Source organism: Protopterus annectens, chromosome 3.part0, assembly GCF_019279795.1.
Source record: "Protopterus annectens isolate FY-2018-M chromosome 3.part0, PAN1.0, whole genome shotgun sequence".
In the NCBI taxonomy this organism is placed as follows: Eukaryota; Metazoa; Chordata; order Ceratodontiformes; family Protopteridae; genus Protopterus; species Protopterus annectens.
Window position 1 is genome coordinate 458,174,315 of NC_056731.1, and position 23,274 is coordinate 458,197,588.

General features: G+C 42.0%; 1 protein-coding gene across 1 annotated transcript in view; it reads right to left on the minus strand.

Annotated features, from left to right (window-relative positions):
- Positions 1-23,274, minus strand: part of MARCHF6 (membrane associated ring-CH-type finger 6) — a 2,699,933-nt gene that overhangs the window by 129,957 nt on the left and 2,546,702 nt on the right. Inside the window, exon 30 of the mRNA XM_044064887.1 lies at positions 10,882-11,014. Coding sequence (XP_043920822.1) covers positions 10,882-11,014 — 133 coding nt within the window. The remainder of the gene's footprint in view (positions 1-10,881; positions 11,015-23,274) is intronic.

The following is a 23,274-nucleotide window of genomic DNA, read 5'->3' on the forward strand; positions in this document are numbered from 1 at the left end:
AGGACGCATTTTCCAAATACGAGGAGGAATATATCTGAAAGGATGGCTCTAACTGTATATTTCAGTGTTGCCTAATTTCAGGACAGCCATTTAGAAATTTTTCACATAATGTAGCTTTCCCCTAAGAGTTTAACACAGCAGCAGGTCAGTTAGTCTCTCTCTCTCTTTTTTTCTTTTTGCTTGGAGTACACAGTGGACCTCAGAGTCTAAATGCAGTGAAGACATGTTTTCAAGGACTACACCTTTAAGAACAGAGACAGATTACATGTCTACAAATTTTGCCTGCAAGTCTTTTGCAACAATGTCAGAGTTAGATCTATTGCAGTTACTTTCAATTAGTGGTAGCAATACACCAGCTAGTTGATGATGCTACATAACATCATCTGACTGTTCAAAACTTTCTGTTTTATATTTCCTGTGCAACAGCATATCTTTCTGTACATTTAATTTTCAAAGAGAACTGCCTAATTTCTTTAAGAATTTCATTATTTAATTTCAAGAGCTTGCAGCTTTTTGTTTATTAACTAATATAAGGATAATTACACAGAACTGGTGAATTACAACTGTTGGTGCTTGCCATTCTAAAAAAAAAATTCAGTACCTACCATAAATTAATAGTATGTTTAGTTCATTTTAAGAGTGCACGATAATTGTGTTATGGGTGTGCCAGACAACACTGGATCATGGCAGTGTACTGCCATAAAAGTAGGAAAAAATGGTGCCACTAAAAATGCATTAACCTTTGCAGGAAATGTGTTTGTGTGAGAGAGAGAGAGAGAGATGCATGCATGAATGAATGAATGAGAGACCAAATTCAATATTTTTAGTTGAGATACAGTTGCTTCTGGAAACAGGGATTAAACAGCACTGAAGTATGAAATCCTGGGAAGACACTGGTTATAGCACTACAGAGTGAACCTTAATTGGGTATTGTAGGCATTGGCCCTCACCTAATGCAACAGTCTTCATCTGCCATACACTCTTATGGGAGAGAACTTACTTTTCTTGTGTGTGTGTGGATCTCTACAACTATGACTGAATTCAGGTTTCCCCTATGGCTGCAATAATCTCAATCTCACATAGAACTATCACAACTGCAAACCAAACACATAAACACACAAAAACATACTCTGAGGCGCTGATTAAAAATCTACCAAAACAACAGAGGCCTCCAAAGCAGGCACCCAAGCAACCACCACCTCAAGACATAGCACATGCAACACATAGTTCACAAAGGCAGTGTGCTAAACAGTCACAGCCCTTAAGGCCAAACAACATGCCAGACACACTTGTAATAGGTGACTCCATAGTCAGGCACACTGACGTCCCGCTCACCAGACTGAACAAGGAGAGGGTCACAGTAAGCTGCCTGTCGGGAGCTAGAATCCGCCACATAACACAAGCACTCAGGTCACTCCACAGCAAGTACAAATATGACTCAGTCATTGTACATGCCGGTGTGAACGACCTGAGACGTACCTCCCTGGACTACATGAAAAGAGACATAGAGGAGCTCTCTGATTATGTAGCCCAGGCTGGTATGACCCTGACCCTGAGCAGCATCTTACCCTCACCAAGAATGATGCCACAGTACAAAGACAAAATGATCAGTTTTAACATTTGGCTTAATTACTGGTGTCATTCTAAGGGGATCCAGTGTCTGTCTGCTTGGGATGACATGCTTGACAAGCCACACTGCTTCGCAAGGGATGGCTTGCACCTGTCACCCCTGGGCTTCCGGATATTGGCCAAGGCTCTTGCCACCCCCATAGTGCCTTTTTAGGCAAGGCTCAAATGACAAACCTACCTCCCTAGAAAACACAAGTGGAAAAAAACTAAGGGTAATGCTGCTCAATGCCAGAAGTCTAAACCTCAAGATGCATGCCCTCGAAGCCCTCCTCAGTATGGAGAACATCAATGTCTGTGCAGTGACTGAAACCTGGTTCAAGGTTCCTGAGAGCACCCCAGCACTATCAGGTTTTACCTCATATCATGCTTTCCGGCCCCAAAACCTGGACCGAACCACAAAAGGAGGGGGAGTATCCATTTTCATCAAAGATACCCACACCTCCAGGTTAGTGGCAATGCACAAAGCATCGGAGACTATCCAGGTGCAACTAACCATAGGCAAAACTGCCTTACAGTTTTGTAGCATGCTACAGACCACCCACTCAAACTCAGGAACCGCACACAGCCTTCCTGAAGACACTGGAGAGTATGAATGTCTCTCCAAATACCATCATTTTGGGAGACTTCAACTACCCAAATATAGACTGGGAACATTACTCAAGCCCCAACACCCTAGCCCAAAGGTTCCTAGAATTCATAAACTCAAATGCAATGGAACAACTAGTCACCATTCCCACAAGAGGAGACAATATACTAGACCTGATCATCACAAACATGGGGACAAAATGCTCCACACCGGAAGTACATCCCTCTTTGGTAAGATCAGACCATAAATTAATCTCACTGGAAATCCACATCCCGCCCCCACCCCCTGCACAAAAAACCACAGTGAAGAACTTCTCAAAGGCAAACTTCACACTCCTTAAGACTGAAGTGGTATCTTTCAAGGCCCATGGGCCAGTGGAAACCACAACCCACACTGCTGAATCCTTTGCAAATGCCTTCTATGGGCACCTTCAAGAATGCATGGATCATGCAATCCCAAATAAAACCAAGACCCATTCCCCCAAAGGCAGGCGCCCGGTCTGGTGGACCCCAGCCATAAACAAACTTTACAACAGGAGGAGGAAGCTACTACATGACAGAGCAAAATCCCTAAAAGGGAAGGCCATCTCTGATCAGTACTAGCAAAAAACTACGATCACTCATAAAATCATCCAAGGCCAACTTTGAGAGAAAAATCGCAAAAGACACAAAAGACAATCACAAGGCTTTCTTTAGCTATGTTAGAAACCTGGGTGGAAACTCCCAGATATGCTCAGAGTTAGTCCAAAATGACACAAAATACACTGAACCCACTGACATTGCCAACATTCTGGTAGACAGGTTCAGTGCAAATTTCTCCTCCCCCTCCACCCCAAAAGGAGAAATAACTATCCCAGCAGAGTGTAGCCTCCCTAACATCTCAGATGCCCAGGTGAGAGCCGCCCTCTCTAAAGCTAAAAACACAGCATCAATGGGACCGGATAGTGTCCCGGGCTGTGTGCTACATGAACTCCAAGAGGAACTAAACCCACACATAAGGCTGCTGTTTAATCTTAGCCTTACTACAGGATACGTACCCAAAGAGTGGCGTATGGCAACAGTGGTACCACTTCACAAAGGCGGTGCTTCTACGGACCCTGGAAATTACCGCCCCATAAGCTTGACGAGCCTGGTCTGCAAAGCTATGGAGAGGATCATTATGGAACTCATAAACAAAGACATTGGGGACCTACAGACATTGGATCCTACCCAATTTGGCTTTGTCAAGGGCAGATCCTGCCTTTTGAACTTGGTCGACTTTTTTGAAACAGTCACTAAGGCCATTGATGAGGGTAAGACAGTTCATACAGCCTACCTTGTCCTTGCAAAAGCCTTTGACACAATACCCCACTCGGGCATCATAGACAAACTCACCAGCTTAAATGTAAACCCATATGTCACAAGATGGGTTGCAAACTGGCTCAAGGACAGAACCCACAGGGTCAGAGTTGCTGGAGCTATGTCAGACTCTAAGCCAGTCACAAGCGGTGTCCCACAGGGCTCAGTCCTGGGACCCCTCTTGTTCGGCATTTATTTTTCCAAGGTATAGGCGAAAATAAAAGGATTGTGGCCGACAAAGTTCGCAGATGACTGCAAACTGGGCGCCATAATTGATACTCCAGCGGACACAAACATCCTTCAGAGAGGCCTCATAGAAACGGATAATTGGTGCCAGAGCCATGGCCTTAAGCTGAACGCCAAAAAATGTATAGTCATACCCTTTGGGAAAAACAAAGTACTGACAAATTACCACATAGGCGGTAATCCATTAAGTACGGAAGAGGTAATCAGGGACCTAGGGACCCAGGTTGACAGTAACCTCTCATTTGACACTCACATTGCCAAAGTGGTTAGGAAGACCTTCTATATTGCCCACCTTATCATGAAGGGTTTCACATCTAGATCAAGAGAGGTCATTGTGCCCCTGTACTCTTCTCTTATCAGGCCAATGATTGAGTACAATGCCCCATTTGGGATGTATCTCACCCGACACCTGCAGCAGTTGGAAAGACCCCAAAAGTTCCTCACCAAGAGGATAAAGGGTCTTAAACATATGTCATATGCTGCCCGACTGAAAAACTCCAGCTCTATTCAGTCGCATACCGCCTACTCAGAGGTGATCTGTGCCTGACGTACAAGGCCATGTCCAATCCTGAATTAATGGACATGCTCCACCTCAGAAAATCCAAATCCATCAGAGCCACGAGAACAAGTGACTTAAACCTCAACACAGAAATAAATAGAACGTGCTGGAGGGACAGATTCATAACTCAGAGGCTCCCTACACTCTGGAACAGAATCCCAGTCCATGTTAGGCAGAGCCCCTCACTGACTCTATTCAAGAGAAATCTCGACGAGTGGATGGGAGATCGTAGGTTTACCCCGGGGGTCATCTCTGTGTCACTACTAGATAGAGGCATAGTAAACTAAACCCTAAAAGGGCGTAGTATTCTCATCCTAAGGGGTGGTGTAAGCCACAAACACTCTGGCTAGGCTTATAAATGCCCTAGGGCAGATAGCCTAGTACGAACCTATGAACCTATGAACTCTTGCCAATGCCATTGTTACGCCCAAGGTGTGACCTAAACAAAGAAGGTTCTCCTGTTGGGGAGCATATGTACATAGAGTCCTCTACTCCATGGCAGAATATAGGATTTACATCATCTAGACTACAGAGTGGGAGAGGTGAAGGGCCATCATGCTGCAGCTCTGCAAAAAGGCGGTCTGCTTGCCTAACCCCTTCAAGCTGTCCCTCAAGTGTTAGTCTGGACAAGCAAAAAGAAGGGACTTGAAGGTGTGCCCAAGTAAGGCCCTTACATCACACCCCTTTAGTTTTCCCACACACCCAGCATGGCACTCTCACTTGTCTGAGCCATGGCTTCCACAAGGGCTTAGTGACAGCTTAACTCAGCACAGTCCTTCCCCATATGATAGGCATTATCCCATACCCCCCCATCTATGCTGCCCAATGCCCAAGACTTTAATCAAACTCAGGTCTCCTGGGTAGTTAGAGATCTTGCATAAACTAAGCAATTTACAAATCCTGTTGGGAGCTGAATAGTTTGTAAGGTTGTCTCTGACTGGAGAAAGAACTATTCTGCCAGAGATCACAGGCCATTAATTATGTATTAGCAAACAGTGAATCTAATTCAATGACCAAATCATTTATATAATGCCCATATCTTCAAAAAAAAATACCTTGTCTTCTACTGGTCACATGTTAGACTGAACACTTTTAAAGTTTGATTCTAGATGACTGAGGATGCACGACATCTACTCCAAAATCCACAAAATGAATAATATATAAAAAAAAATACAATTTTTGACACTGAAGATGTATGCGAAGAGTTACACCTTTCTTTTGAATAACACAGAAATATTACAGATTTCTAATTTTTCCTCTCCTCCTTTTCTTTTCTCCTTTCCTGATGAGGTGTGTGTGTGAAGTTTGTCCATGAACTCTTGTATTCCACTACTTGTCCTTTACACTGTATCCTCTGTAGTTATGAAAAAAGTAATTTTCAAATCTTACATTTTTACTCAAAATTCAGGAACTGTTATGGAGATAGAAAATACCCTATTTGTGCTGGCAAACTAAGGAACAGTATCCTCTTGTCCTCAATGAGACCCCCAGTAAACTGTTTGTTACTTGAGTGTGGACTATTTAAATCTACATTCTGTTCACTTTACTTCATATTCTCACACAGACATCAATGTGTTATAAATGCAGGAAAAGATAACAATATACATTTATTTCAAGTGCCTAAATGACTTTTTCTTTTCCAAAATTTCTAAGCTATGAAGCATTTACAAAATTTTTTTTCTATATATCAAAATTTGCAAATCCTCTGCTTTAATTACGAATTGGATTACTGAATACATTCAACCACATTAGTGTGTGTTATGTAGTCATATTAATACTCACTGGTTTTCAAATATACGGAACAGTGAATCAAAAATGGAAAATTTCTCCAAGCAAAAGGCTAAGGCCATGGGTCATGGGTATACCCAGTGAAGAAAGCAAACACAAAATAAGTAAAATGACTTAAAAGAAAAAAAATAAATAAATAAAAAGAATTTTAATAAGTAAAAGAACAGGCTTCATGGTCCTCCTGAGCAGATCAGAATGGATCACTTACATAAACAGAGAAATGCAGCAAGCAGGAGACTTGGACTTGACAAACACTGAACTACATACCAGGAGGCTGACCATGTTCTAGGATCACCTGTTTAATGTGATGGTTTTCCAGAAAACACATGGAATGGGAACCTTGACAACCTTCCACCTTCACTTATTGCCAAATCAACGACAAGCACATCAATGAACAAAACTGCTGCTTCTGCTGATCTCCATGGGAATAAATTCCAAAGGGCTATGGTGACTTGATGGCATATCTGATCAGCTCCCGCAGGTTTATTTCAGTCTGTCTTATCTTTATAAAGGAGAAATATTTAACCCCATGTATGAGAAATGGCACCTTCAGTATTTTATAAAGCTGACAGAGATGAGCTGTTCTGCTTAGATATGAGGTTCTCCGCCTTCTTTCCAGGGTTGCCAGAGGATATGAAAGAGAACTCCACCATCTATGGGTTTACCATGTTTAGAAATCTTGAAATGTACAATGCAAACTGCTTTATGGAGACACTGAAGTGCCAATTAGAGCCACACCTAGCACTAGGGTCCACTAGCTTGGAAGACTGCCACAAAAACTTACTTTTCTTCAAGGACACTTTTCTTTAAAGATTCTTTAAAGATGCACACAGCGTGTTCTTCATCATGTGTGTCTTTAGTAGGCACGCACATTTAAACTGAAACATCTTTCAAATTTTTGTATTAGTAATGCTGTTGATGCTGCCATTGCTTCAGATGAATGATGGGAAAGTTACTATGAAAAGGGAGTGAGGGCGAGGGTGTGTGTGTGTGTGTGTGTGTGTGTGTGTGTGTGTGTGTAAAATGCTCCATCTAGAAATGGCAGGTTGTTTAAGCCATTCAGGCTCTAACCCTGCATCTTCAATAGAGAACCCAAGAGCCTGAATCCTCTATGCCAACTGCCAAATTGTCATTTTTAAGGAATGTTGAGCTTCTGTGTCTTTTTCAAGGAATGCTGAGCTTCTGTGCCTTTTCAAGGAATGCTGACTTTCAAGGAAAGAGAGGTTTACTGTTGCTCATTCTAACTCTGTATTCAATAAGTAACTATTTTGTCTAGCATATGGCCATCAGTGTTTGCACTATAACTTTTAAAAGCAGTTTTAGTAGCACAACAGGTAGCATACTTGCCTTTGGTGAAGGCGGCTTGTGGTTTTACTCCCATACCACATACATGGAGGCCTCATACTGAATTGCCCACTTTAAGGGGGGATGGGGTGTTGCACTCGAGTGCATCCTCCATTGGATGAGATGCCTAGTAGCTATGAATGGTCTAAGTCATTCCCTACTGCAATATTTCCAGGTTACCATTTTTTTTCGAATGTAACATGGGCAGTTTATTCTTCAAGGGCAGCAGGCATTGAATTTGTACATGAAACACTGAAATGTGTAGTTGCTTGCAACAGCAACCTCTTCATTATAGAGGTCTTTAATGTGGAATTATTCAAATTACTTTTACTACTGTATAGACTGCGTTTACCGACTGATATTGGTGGACTGCAATGACAAGTCTGAATGACCTTTTGTGGTTGAAATGTTTTCCAATGGGTAGTTTTGTCCTTACTGGATCATACATTGTTTAATTGCTTACTGGAAAAATGTTCAAAGCTACAAATTTAAAACACACTAACAAATGGTGCTGTATAATATAACCTTGATGGTGCATCACAGAACACATGCACGTATGCATGGTTCAAAAAAAGTGTGCAAGGCGCCTCTGGTTTGAAAACAACCAGAGAGTAAACAATCCACCACTGGCCCGATGCATTTTCTTTGAATGTGGGTTTCAATAAATGAAAGTTTCAAAGGCAGAGAGAAACTTACTGCTCATGTTAAGTCTATTTTCATGGTGAGACTGTACTGTTTTGTTTAGCAAATGGCTATCAGTGTTTGTCTTATAAAATTTGAAAGAAAAGTTTTAAATATCTGTAACCATTGTAGAAGTAAATAGTATGCATAGTGACATGTTTGAACAGTATGTATGGTGACTGGGGAGAACAGTCAAGTAACAGGGCACTGAAATGGGTGGGGGGGGGGCTGATCCATTACTCTGTTTAGGGTCCCACTTGACAATAATCCAGCACTGGTGCAAATAACCTGTTTAGTACCATCATCATACATGAAAGACGAATTTTTGACTTCTTTCACTTCTACACCATGTAACAGACACTTGCTTTTGTGATTCTTAAGTAAAGAAACTCATTCACAAGGGAGTTCCTTCATGATTCTCTCTCAATATCAAGCAAGGTCTACTGAGCAAGTCGTGATGTTTAAGCATACAGTGGTTTAGACACATATCCAACACCTATGACTTAAGCACCTGAAATCATAGTCTACAGAAAGTATTACATCTTTTTTTTTTTTTGTGGGCTGATGTGTTTTGTGAATTGAAATTTGTACAAGTACTGTAATGTCCGACTGATCAAGTCTTGTTTTGTCTTCCACAAATTATATACTAATTGAACGACTGCTGAAGTTTGTCAGCAAGGTTCCTCTTGCATTGAAACCTGATGGACCTTGGAGTTAATTTACTTAATGTTCAGGAAACATGGAAGGTGAAAAATGATTAGCACTAACTTGCAAACAAAAAGTTCTGTTTTTGTTAAAAGGCAACTTTATTTGATAGTAAAATATGTAGACTTAATGCTGTTCAGTGCAGTGTGGCAGAGCTCAGTGATTTACTGAAAATCTAATGATGCAAGCTCACAAGTAGTAGTGGGAAGTAGCTCAAAAAATGAATTCTCCACCTTATGGCCAACTACTATAAATCCAGTAAAGCATCTGAAATGATCCCTTAACAGACAATTTCAGCAGGAAAAAATGACTGAATACTCAGAGGAGGTGTACTTTCTAGACAGAAAGCTATCAACATGAACTTTCCCTTTTGTTCTGTACCATATATGTAAACTCAACACTGTGGACAGTAGATAAGAGACTTTGAAGGTCAAAGTCACTTAAAAACATGGTAAAGCAAATGGCTTTTTCATTCTACTATAAGAGGAGTCAGAAAAGCAAGGAAGAGAAAAGGATGAAGATCGTCTTCTCCAAATATGCCTTTGAAGTCCTTAGCTCTACCCTGCAACTATGTCCTGGACTTCTTACACATCTGACAGGTATTCAAAGACCTGAGGTTGTAACACCTTTTCAGGTTAACCATAAGGTCCAACACAATAGTCAATTACAGAGGAAGTCAGAAATGTCACATGCTTCATCCAAATACGACCTTTTTAATGCTTCAGAAATTATGAAGCTCTTTTGCCATTTAATAAAATGCACGTCATGGAAAGATCTTTAATTTCATAGGAAACTCTACCGATTACCAAACATTTAAAAGCAATGAAATATCAAAGCAAGCCAAAGTAACAACGGATCAGATGTACAAGAATTACATCAACACAGGACTAAAACAGAAATAAATATGTCATGAGGCCTGAATTGAGACTCAAGAGACCAAGTCAACTAAGTAAACTTTTACCATGACACCCAACAACATGAATAGTCATGGAAAGATTCCTGAAGGAAAGCTAAACTGCGTCCCTTCAGAAAAATGATCTCTATGACAACAGCATAGGCTTACAGCCAAATGAAGTTGTCATAGAAAAGCTGCTTAGGTTTTATGACAAGAGTACAGATGGGGTCTACCTGGACTTTACCAGGGCCTCTGACTTATTCCTGCAGATTCATATGTTGGGAAACTAAAAGAGGTGGGAAAGAAAAACTGAGGAAATGAATGGCAGCAAGATTAAATATCAGGATAAACAGTGTTAGAATAAGGAGAACAATATTAAAATAAGGAAACTAACTAATGAAGTAGACACAGACGACCATATACTATTTGCTTCAAACATACATGAGGAAAGAGAGACCAGGTTCAAACTCGTCACTGATGATGCTGTACAAACAAAACATGGAAATGTGTTGCCTAACTAGTGATGTCAATCTATGTCAGAAGAACAGAAAAGTTACATAAAAAGCGGATAACTTATTTCAAATGATAAAAATGTCAAAAAATTACACTAATTTTAAAGCAAAAAAAAAAAAAAAAAAGAGAGAGTAAGTACTTAATCCTGAAATGAGAATGCAATAGCAATACTGTACCTTTTAATAGCAGTAGTAGAAAAAACTGAAGAGGAAAGGGCACACCACTACCTTTTACAGAAATCCTTTCATCGACACTATCAGTGACTCATGAATATAGGAAGATGGCATGCTAACATAAAATGCTATGAAAACAATGCTAATAATGGCCACTAGAGAATGGAGGATGGGAGGTATTCTAACATGAATGCATTCACTCTTTTGGGTGAAGGAGGCAAAAGATTGCATTTCCATACCTTTAATGGCAAATGATAAATTATATACACTACTAATAGCCAATTATAAACAAAGAACTCTTACCAAAGCCATAAACAGATCTAACAGGATTTCAAAGCTCTAAATGTGAGCAATAAAAAAAAAATAGTTAACAGAGCTGCTTTCACATACAACTTAAAACACAAATGACAAACTTTTACACATACCTACTAATGGGACAATGCCAGATGCTATTATATACGGCACACAGAGAGAGAGCAGTAGTACAGAAATTACTGGTGCTGCTAGTTTTTGAATTATATATTGCAGGTCAATGTTGCGGATGCCATTTGCGTAAACCTAGACAAAACCAGACAACAAATTATTTGACATTAATAAGAACTCAGAAAACACAATATGCAAATCTCATATTCTGATTGTTCTGTATAACATTACTAAATTATTTAAAGAAAGTACATTAGTATTGTTGCACTAACCATAGCAATGAATGAAAGATAATCAACTGTACAGACACTAAATACATGGTTTGAAATCAAGCTGCTGGTAGATGATAGTCTTCCAGGCAGATACATCAGTAGACAGACCCAGCTAGGAGACAGGGGCTGCTTTCCTGCCCTCCTGCATTTTCTACAAGAGAGTCCACCAGAAGCACATTGTTCTTTCTGTTCCCAGAAGGCAGCAAACAGGAAAAACTGAACCACAAATATTACTAAAGCATAAGGGAACCCAAGAAAGATTGACGTTGAGATGAGCAGTTCTTAAAGGAAAAGTCTAATCAGAAATGGAATTGTGTGTGCACGCTCATGTCAAAGAAATTAAAGATCTAATGATGGGAACATTAAAAAATGGAGGAAGCAGTTTTTTTTTTTTTTTTAGTATAATATAAACAATGCATTGGGGAACAATATATATATATAAAATTATGCTCAAATAGACAACTAAACTGAGCAGCCTGGGAGACCAACTAAACTGAGCAGCCTGGGAGACCAACTAAACTGAGCAGCCTGGTAGGAAATGAAGTGTTCACAGGTTGGTACTAGGCTACTGGCCCCTAGGGCCTATACAAGCCTAGCCATAATTCCCTGGATATTTCTTCCCACAATATTTACTTCCCTGGACCCCTGTCTAGCAGACCGACTGATATGATCCCCTGGGTGAATTTCCCATCTCCCATCCAAGCATCAAGGTTCCTTTTGAAGAGGGCCAAGGAGGTGCTCTGCTTGACATGTATGGGCAGTCTATTCCAGAGTATGGGGAGTAACTGGGTCAGGAAACTATCCCTCCAGAATGTTTTGTTCATTGTGATGACAAGGTTTAGATTCCTGGAGCGTGTGGCTCTGAGGGATTGGGATTTCTTTAAGTGGAGCATGTCAAACAGCTCAGGGTTTGACATGGGCTTGTATGTTAAACAGAGATCGCCTCTGAGTAGACAATATGCCACAGAGTATAGATGGAGTTTTTTTTAGACAGTCAGCATATGGCATCTGCTTTAGGCCTGTGATTCTTTTAGCGAGGTAATTCTGCGGCCTTTCCAGCTGTTGCAGATGTCTTGTGAGGTACATACCAAACAGGGCGTTATACTCTATAATGGGTCTAATGAGGGATGAGTACAGTGGGGCAATGACCTCCTTTTTTCTGGATGAAAAGCCCTTAGTGATGAGGTGTGCCACATAGGATTTCCTGACTGTTGTGGTGATGTGGTTATTGAAGGTGAGACCACTGTCCACCTGTGTCCCTAAGCCTCTCATCACACTTTCGATGTTTAGTGTACAACCACCTATGTGGTAATTCATGGGTACATGTTTTTTTCCAAAGGGGATAACTATATACATTTCTTGGCATTAAGATTGAGCCCATGGCTCTGGCACCAGGCATTTTTTTCTGTAAGGCACTTTTGTAGAATATCCACATCACTTGGGGATTCAGTAATGGCTTCCAATTTGCAGTCATCTCCAAACTTTGTTAGCCAGAGTCCCTTAGTGTTGGCCTGTACTTCAGAGAAGTAGATGCCAAACAAGAGTAGTCCCAGGACTGAACCCCAAGGTACTCCACTTGTCACTTGTCTGGAGCTGGATTTGGAGTCGGCTACTTTTACAGTCTGGGTTCCATCAGTAAGCCAGTTGGCAACCCATCAAGTGACGTAGGGATTTATGCATGCCCAGCTTAGTAAGTTTATCTATGATTCCAGAGTGGGGGATGGTGTTGATGGCCTTGGCGAGGTCCAGATAGGCTGTGTGGACCGCCTTACCCTCATCCACAGCTCTGGAGACTGATTCGAAGAAGTCAATCAGGTTCAGGAGACCAGATTGACCCTTCACAAACCCAAACTGGGTGGCGTCCAGTGTTTGAAGGTTGCTAATGTCTGTTTAAAAGTTCCATGATAATGCGTTCCATGCCCTTGCAGATCAGGCTCGTCAGACTGCTGGGATGGTGGATCCCCCATTGTGGAGTGGGATAACTGTAGCTGTGCACCACTCAGTGGGCACGAAGCCTGAGGTGAGGCTATGATTAAACATGACACTTAGGTGAGGTGCCAGTTCATGTAGTACACAGCCCAGGATGCCATCTGTTCCTATGGATGCTGTATTCTTAGCTTTGGAGAGTGCAGTTTCTACCTGTGTGGCCGTGATTACTGGAATTTGGCAATCTTTTGGTATTGAGATGGGCCCTTTAGGGGGTGAGGGGGGGGTGAAGTTGGCACTAAATCGATCTGCCAGGATATTGGCAATATCCTTGGGATCAGTATATTTAATGCCATTCTGTTGTAGCTCAGAGCAGATCTGAGCATTGCCATTTAGATTCTTGACATAACTATAGAATGTATGTTCACATATGTTCTAAAGCCCAAGAATAAAAAAAATCATGTTGTGATGGAAAATGCATGTATAATGCATGTCTACTACCATGTTAAGCTTTGCTGCGCCTTTAAATTTGAACATGTCACAGCTTTAAACATACTGCTGAATCTCTGGCAAAAGGGCCAACTCCCAAACATCTTCACTGAAAATACTGACCTTGTATAATAGCCAGGGTTCACTATATTAAACTTGGATACTTCTGGAGTGCTGCCACAAGGGCCAACTCCCAAACATTTTTACTGAGAATTTTGACTTTGTACAATAGTATGATGTCACTAGTATACATTCAACCCAGATACTGCTGAAACTCTGCCACAAGGGTCAACTTCCAAACATTTTCACTGAGAATTTTGACTTAGTACAATGGAAGCAAATTTAACTTGAAGAACCTAGTTGTGTATTCACTTCATCTAGTCATGTGTGTGACTGCCTCTGCTGGAAATTAGTTTTTAACATCCATCTGACAGAGATGTCCTTGCACTCCAAGGACACTTACTAAGTTGGCCACTGTACTCTCTTGACCAATCAATTACATTGTATATGCCAGTTACTTAATATTCCTAGCTAACAGGTTTTTACATTAACAAAATTAAAGAAATCTTGTTCTGCTTGGTACCTCTCTGCTAATTGCTTTATATTGGCTATAAACTGATTCTCAGTTATAATTTGATCTAAGAGGGGAAACCCACAACCCTACCCCCGATTCTCATGGCCCCCCTCTCACTCTACTATTATACTTCCTACAAACTCATTACACTTGTGAATCCTATTTCCTTAACCCTCCCAAACAACCTTAGTACTATCATACAAACTCTCGTTTCATTTTACTCAATTCACATCTTCCATTTAATCTTTTAGCACCACTCCCAACTACTTTTCTCCCTCCCATACTGCTTTGCTATTTGCATTCAGTCGCACCCCTCCCTAACAGCACCTATCAACTTTTCCCCAAATAAACCCTCACTTCTTCCTATTTCACCTACATATCAAGCTTGTCTTTTAACCCCCCATTTCCTTACATTCCAGAAAAGATGAGAGAACAACCTAATTCTCTTCCTTCATAAGAAATACCTCTTTCCTACCTACCTGCTTTCAGACTCCACCACACTAAATATCCTTCTACCCTGCAACTTCTTTTTCCTTCTTCATCCCTACTTCTCCATTACCTGCCAACTATAAAGTACAGTTGTGTACACTTACAATAAAAGTAGATGTTAGAGTGTATTCACTGTTGCTGTCATCACACTTGTGTTATCTGCCTGCAGGTAGCCCTCAATCGGCCTGAAAACCAGTGTCTTGAGATTTCTGCGTCGGATGCTGTCACCTCTTCCATGATGTCAGGTTGTCAGGGGTATAAAACATGCAGCAAATGCCATTGTCAGTTTTTCTTGCCCCAGTTGTCAGGAGCCCCCAAAATAGGAACCAATTACATGGTGTGGGACACCTCCAGTAAAAAGTAAATACCACTGCCATAAGATATGGCCGAAAAGAGGATAGGTAGAAAGCACAGAAGAGTCAGGGTGCTGGTGGGAGGAAAATCAGGACGGCAACAGTGACTATACTCTAACATCTACATTTATGGTAAGTGTACACAACTGTACTATGTATTTCATGATTCACTGTTGCAGTCATCACACTTAGGTTGATTCCCAAAGTTGAGGAAGGGTGGAGGCAGTCAAGCAGTATTACAGCTGGCTAGCAGGCCTTGTAAGACTGCTGTGGCAAATCCAGCTCTGAATTTAGAAGAGACAGGTAAATGGTAATGCTCGGTTGAAGGTGTGTACAGAACTCCAGGTTTCAGCTTCCAAGATGTCAATGGTAGGGATTTCCCTGAGAAATGCTGTAGAGGTTGAGGTAGCCCTAGTGGAATGAGTTCTGATCCCCTGTGGGGTAGGTTTTCCATGGTGCTTGTAGCAGAAATGGATGCAGTGTGCTATCCATTTGGAAATGGTTTGCTATGAAATGGCCTTGCCCTCTACCCCTGCAGCAAAGCTGAGCAGCTGGCCAGATTTTCTGAAAGGCTTAGTCCTAACAAGGTAGAACCTGAGCTGCCTATGCACGCCCAAGGATTGCAGGATCCTTTCCCCTTTATTCTGAGGATTAGGGAAAAAGGTTGGTAAATGGATGGATTGGTTTAAAGCCACACTGGATACCACCTCGGGCATAAATAATGGGTTAGTCCTACGGGAAACCCTGTCAGCATGGAAAATAATGAAGGGTTCCACAACCATTAGTGCCTGTAACTCAGACACTCTTCTAGCTGAAGTGATGGCTATAAGTAAGGCTGTTTTCCAAAAAAAATATTTTAACTCTGCTGTAGCAGCAGGCTCAAAAGGGGGAAGCGTAAGCTTCTCTACTACAAAGAGAAGGTCCCAAGGCAGGGGTGGGAGCTCTCCTCGGGGGTCTTAAATTGTTAGCTCCTCTCAGGAACTGCTTGAAAAGAGATGGCTCAGTATTGTAATGAGCTGAGATGGCAGAGGCATGAATCTTAACTGATGAGAAGGATAGGCCTTTGTGGAGCAGCTCTGTTAGGTAATCTAGGATTTGAAGTAAGGAGGGCACGGCTGTGTCCATTCCTTGAGACTGGCTCCAAGAACAGTATCTTTTCCACTTTTCTGAATAGGATTTCCTAGTACTAGGCCTTTTGGCCTCAAGGACGATGTCTAGCACCTGTTTGCTGAGGGTTGCTGGTGGTGTATTCAGGGAATAAGCCAGGCTGCAAGGTTCAGGGTTTGCAGCTGAGGATGCAAAATCTGTCCCTCCTGCTGGGACTGATGTAGGTGCCAAGGTGGCACTGCTGTCAGACTGCGTAGGAGTGGGTACCTGTGCTGGCATGGCCAGTCTGGTGCAATCAGGACTGTCCTTGGTCTGTCCTGTTTGATTTTGAATAGTACTTCTGAGAGGAGCGGCAGAGGGGGAAAGGCATATATTGAGAGTTTTTCCCATGTGAAGGATAGGGCATCCACTTACCATGCTTGGCTGGGAGGATTTCTGGTGTAAACGTTGCTCAATTGATCATTTTGGGGGGGAGACAAAGAGGTCCACCACTGGTGTCCCCCACCTGTGGATTAGAAGTTTGAATGAGTTGGGTTCCAGTTTCCACTCATGTGGCAAGAATTGCGCTTGCAGGTGCACTTGGTTGCTCAGGGCTTTGTTCCACAGGGCCATGGCTAACCTGCAAAGTGGGTAGGAATAAGTTCCTCCCTGCTTGTTTATGTACCACATATGTGTGGTGTCTGTCTGTCTTTATCAAGAGTTGTCCTGGAAGGATAAGATATTTGAAGGCTGTCAGAGCATTCTGTACAGCTAGCATTTCTTTTTGATCTGAACCCACAGACATTGCCAACATACTGGCAGACAGGTTCAGTGCAAATTTCTCCCCTCCCTCCCCCCCAAAAGGAGAAATATCTATCCCACCAGAGTCTAGCCTCCCAAACATCTCAGATGCCCAGGTGAGAGCTGCTCTCTCTAAAGCAAAAAACACAGCATCAATGGGACCGGACGATGTCCCCGGCTGTGTGCTACATGAACTCAATGAGGAACTAAACCCACACATAAGGCTGCTGTTTAATCTTAGCCTTACTACAGGATACGTACCCAAAGAATGGCGTACGGCAACTGTGGTCCCACTCCACAAAGGCGGTGCTTCTACGGACCCTGGAAATTACCGCCCCATAAGCTTGACGAGCCTTGTCTGCAAAGCTATGGAGAGGATCATAATGGAACTCAAAGACATTGGGGACCTACAGACACTGGATCCTACTCAATTTGGCTTTGTCAAGGGCAGATCCTGCCTCTTGAACTTGGTCGACTTTTTCGAAACAGTCACTAAGGCCATTGATGAGGGTAAGGCAGTTCACACAGCCTACCTTGACCTAGCAAAAGCGTTCAACACAATACCCCACTCGGGCATCATAGAAAAGCTCACCAGCTTAGATGTAAACCCATATGTCACAAGATGGGTTGCAAACTGGCTCAAGGACAGAACACACAGGGTTAGAGTTGCTGGTGCCATGTCAGACTCTAAGCCGGTCACGAGCGGTGTCCCACAGGGCTCAGTCCTGGGCCCCCTCTTGTTCGGTATTTATTTTTCTGAAGTGCAGGCAAACATAGGGGGATTGTGGCTGACAAAATTTGCAGATGACTGCAAACTGGGCACCATAATTGACACTCCATCAGACACAGACATCCTCCAGAGAGGTCTCATAGAAATGGATAACTGGTGCCAGAGCCATGGCCTTAAGCTAAATGCCAAAAAATGTATAGTCATACCCTTTGGGAAAAACAAGGTAACCCCTAATTACCACATAGGTGGTAATCCATTAAACACGGAAGAAGTTATCAGGGACCTGGGGACCCAAGTTGACAGTAACCTCTCTTTGACACTCACATTGCCAAAGTGGTTAGGAAGACCTTCTACATTGCCCACCTGATCATGAAGGGATTCACATCCAGATCAGGAGAGGTCATTGTACCCTGTACTCTTCACTTATCAGACCAATGATTGAGTACAACGCCCCATTCGAACGTACCTTACCCGACACCTGCAGCAGTTGGAAAGACCCCAAAAGTTCCTCACCAAAAGGATAAAGGGGCTCAAACATATGTCATATGATGCCCGACTGAAGAAACTCCAGCTCTATTCAGTCGCATACCGTCTGCTCAGAGGTGATCAGTGCCTGACATACAAGGCCATGTCCAACCCGGAATTAATGGACATGCTCCACCTGAAAAAATCCAAATCCACCAGAGCCACGAGAGCAAGAGACTTAAACCTCAACACGGATATAAACAGGACGTGCTGGAGGGACAGATTCATCACCCAGAGACTCCCTACACTATGGAACAGAATCCCAGTCCATGTGAGGCAGAGCCCCTCACTGACTCTGTTCAAGAGAAATCTTGACGAGTGGATGGGAGATTGTAGGTTTACCCCGGGAATCATCTCTGTGTCACTGCTGGACAGAGGCACAGCAAACTAATGGGTATAGTATTCTCATCCTAAGGGGTGGTGAAAGCCACACACACTCTGGCTAGGCTTATAAATGCCCTAGGGCAGATAGCCTAGTATGAACCTATGAACCTATGATTATCAGGTGAATTTGTCCTGGGCTCCATTTGCCTTGAATGCATTTGCCTGCCATGTGAGCCCCCCATGCATAGTCTGATGCATCTGTTGTCAGGGTTTGGGTGGCGAGGGGTTGAGTGAAATGAAGTCCCTTGTTGTGGTTGGAAGCCCCTGCCCACCAAAGGAACTCTGCCCTTAGACAAGGGATTATAGGAATCAGTGTTTTCAGGTCCTGAGAAAGTTGACACCAGAGACTTTTTAAGTACCACTGAAGTTTCCTCATATGCAGAGTTGCAGAAGTATATACCTTCTTACCCAATCTGTCTAAAGCTCTAGAATCTCTGTCCGAAGGGGTAGGGTTTTTGGCTGAAGTAGCCTTAATACTTTTAAGTCCCTGGGAAATGGACTCTGGATCCGCAGTGGGATTCGTAAAGAGAAATTTGTGAGAGTCAGGTACTCTAATACCTGTCAGGCTTTCTAGGAGCTGGTGGTAAAGTATCAGAAGTAAGACTGCATTCCATGAAGACATCAACTACAATATCCAGGACAGGGGGTATAGCTAGAGGCCTGTGCTGAGGCAAGTCTAAAAATTCTCAGAGTCTCTTTTTGCACTGTGGGTAGTCCTGGCATTCCCAGGAGAAATGCTCTCTTAAGGTATGCAATGTTTCACCAAAAGAAAAGCCCTCTGGACAGGAGGCAGAAGGAATGGAATCCTCTGCATCAGAATCCTCATAGGTATATAAGGCTATGTGTCCTGGTAATCAGAGGGATCAGAGTCATCGGACTCATGGTCTGTAGAATCAGAACGAAAATCAATTAATTGTCTTTTTAGAGGGGGAAGGCTGCCTTCCCCTAACTGAAGTTATAAGGTCTTCAGCCATTCTAAGCATATGTTTCTGTGGCATGGGAGCTTGAGCATGTGCTTTGGTCATCAGTTTTCTAGTTATAGTGCGAACTCTGGGCCTGAGAAATTCAGTAGTTTTAGTCAGAAACAAAGTAGTCCATTTAATACGAACATCGGAAGGTTGGAATACACCCTCAGAAGCCGGTGCCTGCACAGCGGCTCTGGACTCATCCAAAGTAGAGACATCTGCAGGTTCCATAGTCGAAGAAGCCAAATGGGTCTCAGCAGAAGCCTGCGAATCTGTAAAAGTGGGTATCAGGCACTGCAAAAGCGCCTCACTGAGTACCGGCAGACTGGCGACTAGCTTAACGGAAGCGTCGAAAGTTTTGGACCTATGCGGTCTGTCTCTCTTTATTCTTACATTTTTTTTGGAAGATAGGTAGTCGGATGGCTTATTGAAGCCATTTCGGAATACAGAGAATGAGAGAGAAAGAATTTAGCGACAAAGATAGCCCAACGATGAATAGTTTTGGCATTAAACAAGGCACAAAACTAGGCCTAAACAAGTGACGCAGTACGAATGAAAATCTCTGTGAGGTATTTGCTTTTCCACAGGCAAGACAATTGTTAACTTTTTCTGCCATCGGTCAGAGCAAGAAAAAAGGATCCCTAACTGGGTACTTGGCTTTAGAAGGCTTCAGGTTTTCAGGTAGCGGCCGACTGGCACTTGCGAACTGTTTTGGGCTCCCACGCGGCAAGAAAAGCTGATCTAATGGCGTTGGCTGCATGTTTTACACCCCTGATGATCTGACGTCATGGAAGAGGTGACAACATCCAACGCAGAAATCCCAAGACTCTGGTATTCGGACTGACTGAGGGCTAACTGCAGGCAGATAACCCAAGTGTGATGACTGCAACAGTGAAACACGAAGATCATCATACCGATCCCTTTACTTAATCATGATACTACTCGGCTTATCCCCTAATCTTCTGCTACTAACGGGCCGTCTTTCATCCTACCATGACTCTAATAGCTCTCAACAGATCTCCAACTTTGTCCCAACCACTATTCATACTGCCTCCCTATACTCTCCACAACATTGCACTAAACTTGTTTAACGATAGCCCCACTTTTACTACAAATATAGACTGATTAACTCCATTTCAACTCAAACAAAAACAAATTAGGTGGACAAATACTCTCCAAAAAACAAGCATCAATAATTTCCCAATAGACTAAAATCTTTCTAAGAAGAGGAGGCATTCACCCTAATCCCGGCCACAACGATCACAACAAACATCAAGGCAATTCTCTTCCACACACTATAATTCTACAATGGACACACAAAACACTGGTAATCTAAGTTTTGCACCTTAAATGCTACAAGCACAGAAAATAAAATTGTTGAACTACATGCCTGGATTATCCAATGTAAACCTGATATTCTCCCTATAACTGAAACTTGCCTTAAACCCAGCATAAACAACTCTGAAATTACACCTCCCGGCTATATCATCATCTATAATGACCGTATAGAGAGGAAAAGTGGTGGTATCACTTTAATATTTCCCATCAAGTACCACATTTACCCTTACAACAAACTAAAACCAAAATTCAGCAGAGCTTCTTATAAGTTTTCTAAAATTAAACAATTATAAATAAAATACATATTGCTGTTCTTTACTTCCTTCCTGGCGACAATACGGCTATACTGGAAGATTACCTACACTGGATATCCATAACAATTGGACAAAAAATACTACTACTATGGGATATGAATGTCAATTGGATGGACAAACACCAACTTCCCTACATCTAGCATGAACTTATTTGGATTCACACAACTAATTAATAGCCCAACACATTACAGCGAGACATCAAATTCCCTACTACACTGGATCCTAGTACGAGACCCTAGCAAATACGCCACCTCAGGTACAGTGTCTGACTGTCTCAATGATCATCTCTAAATCTATAAAACCAGACATCTCACATAACGACTTAAACAGCATGTTTATAAAACATGCAACCTTTACAAGTTTAACCCAGAAATCGTTCAGTACTAATTTATCATCTTATTAACTGGAACTTCCTAAAAATTCTCCCCTCAGATGATGATGTAAATGAATTCAATACAACTTTCTTGAATATCCTAAATAGCCTTGGACCTCCTAGAAGGAAGAGAATAAAAACAAAAAATGTTACTTTGCTATCCAAAGAGTAGAATGCTAATGCAGGACACAGAAAAAGCATGGAAAGAAGGGCAAAATATAAAACACCACAATATCTTGAACACTTCAGAATGCTTCACAGTTGTACTAAAAAGCTAATTAAAAACACAAAAATTCAATAATACCTTTCAGAATAACAGTAAACACAACCTTAAATTCTGTACTACCATTAAAGAAATCTTGCATCCCGGTCATAAATTCACCCCAACCCCTCTTCCAATAACGCATCACTCAAAATCACAATAAATTTCCAACTCTGACTTTATAGATAGCACAGCATCTCTAACAAAGGATTTCTCAGCATCTAATCTTAACCCTGCCCAGCAGCCACATATCACCACATCCAATTTTACCTTCAAATCTGTGCCTATATCCCATGTAAAACTATCATCAACGTCAAACTCAATCCATGCTCTGCTTCAGCTGACCACCTTCCAAGCTAATATCTTACAACAGAAGCTGGAAGCATTGCCTACTCTGTGTCAATCTTTACAAATAGGTCAATCCAGGAAATCCAAGTTGCCTCACTTTGGAAAAAGTCACACCTTATTCCACTGCACAAAGGAGGAAATTCAACAGACATTACTAACTTCAGACCTATAGCAATCTTATACCCCCCCCTCAACAAAATACTTGAAAAAATATATTAAAAACAGTTGCTAAACCATCTCCTACAGGAAGAACTCATATTCGCTACACATGGCTTTCTTCTATCCCACAGTACTAACACTGCACTCTAACCTATATAGATACTGTCAATAAAAACAGAGGTAACAGCAAACTAGTCTCCTCATTTCTAGGCTTGTCCAAAGCCTTCAACACAGTTTGTCACAGCAAATTTCTAATTTAAATGTCCTCATAAGGTCTCTCTCTCAGCCCACACTTCTATGGTTCAAATGCTACCTATCCAATAGGTATCTGTCAGTAAAATGGCACTCCACCATCTATCCATTCCTCACAGTCACTACTAGTGTACTACAAGGCTTTATCCTTGGTTCCCTCCTCTAACATTCTCAACAACATTTGCTACACATCCACATGATAGGCCTCCCTAATACAGTATGCAGATGATTCCACTCTCATTTGCACATCTGACAACATGGCACACCTCCAAAAAATTACTCCAGAAGCTTTAACAGCAACTGAAACATGGCTTTCCACCATACAATTCATGCTCAACCCTACAAAACTATTACTCCCCCCACCCAATCCCTCTCCTATGAAAAAAAACAAAATGTGAAGTCCTTTCTCCTGGGTCTATATTGCAATGCTGAAACTTCAAGAGAGCAAACGCTCTTACACTGACATGGATATACTGAACCCATGGAATGTCGAATGGCCAGAACAGCTCTTTTGAAGTTTCAACGTTACAATATAGACCCTCTCTCTTAATACAACCACTGAAGTCAGTTATACCAAATTATTAGGGATGATAATGGATGATGATCTTAAATTAACCTGCATATACAAAACTGCATACGGAGAAACTTCTCAAAAACTAGGGATGCTACAAGCTTTCTCATCGATGCAGCTAAATGCTACACTTTCCACTATTTAACTCCTCCCCACACATCTTATGATGCTCCCATCCTTACTA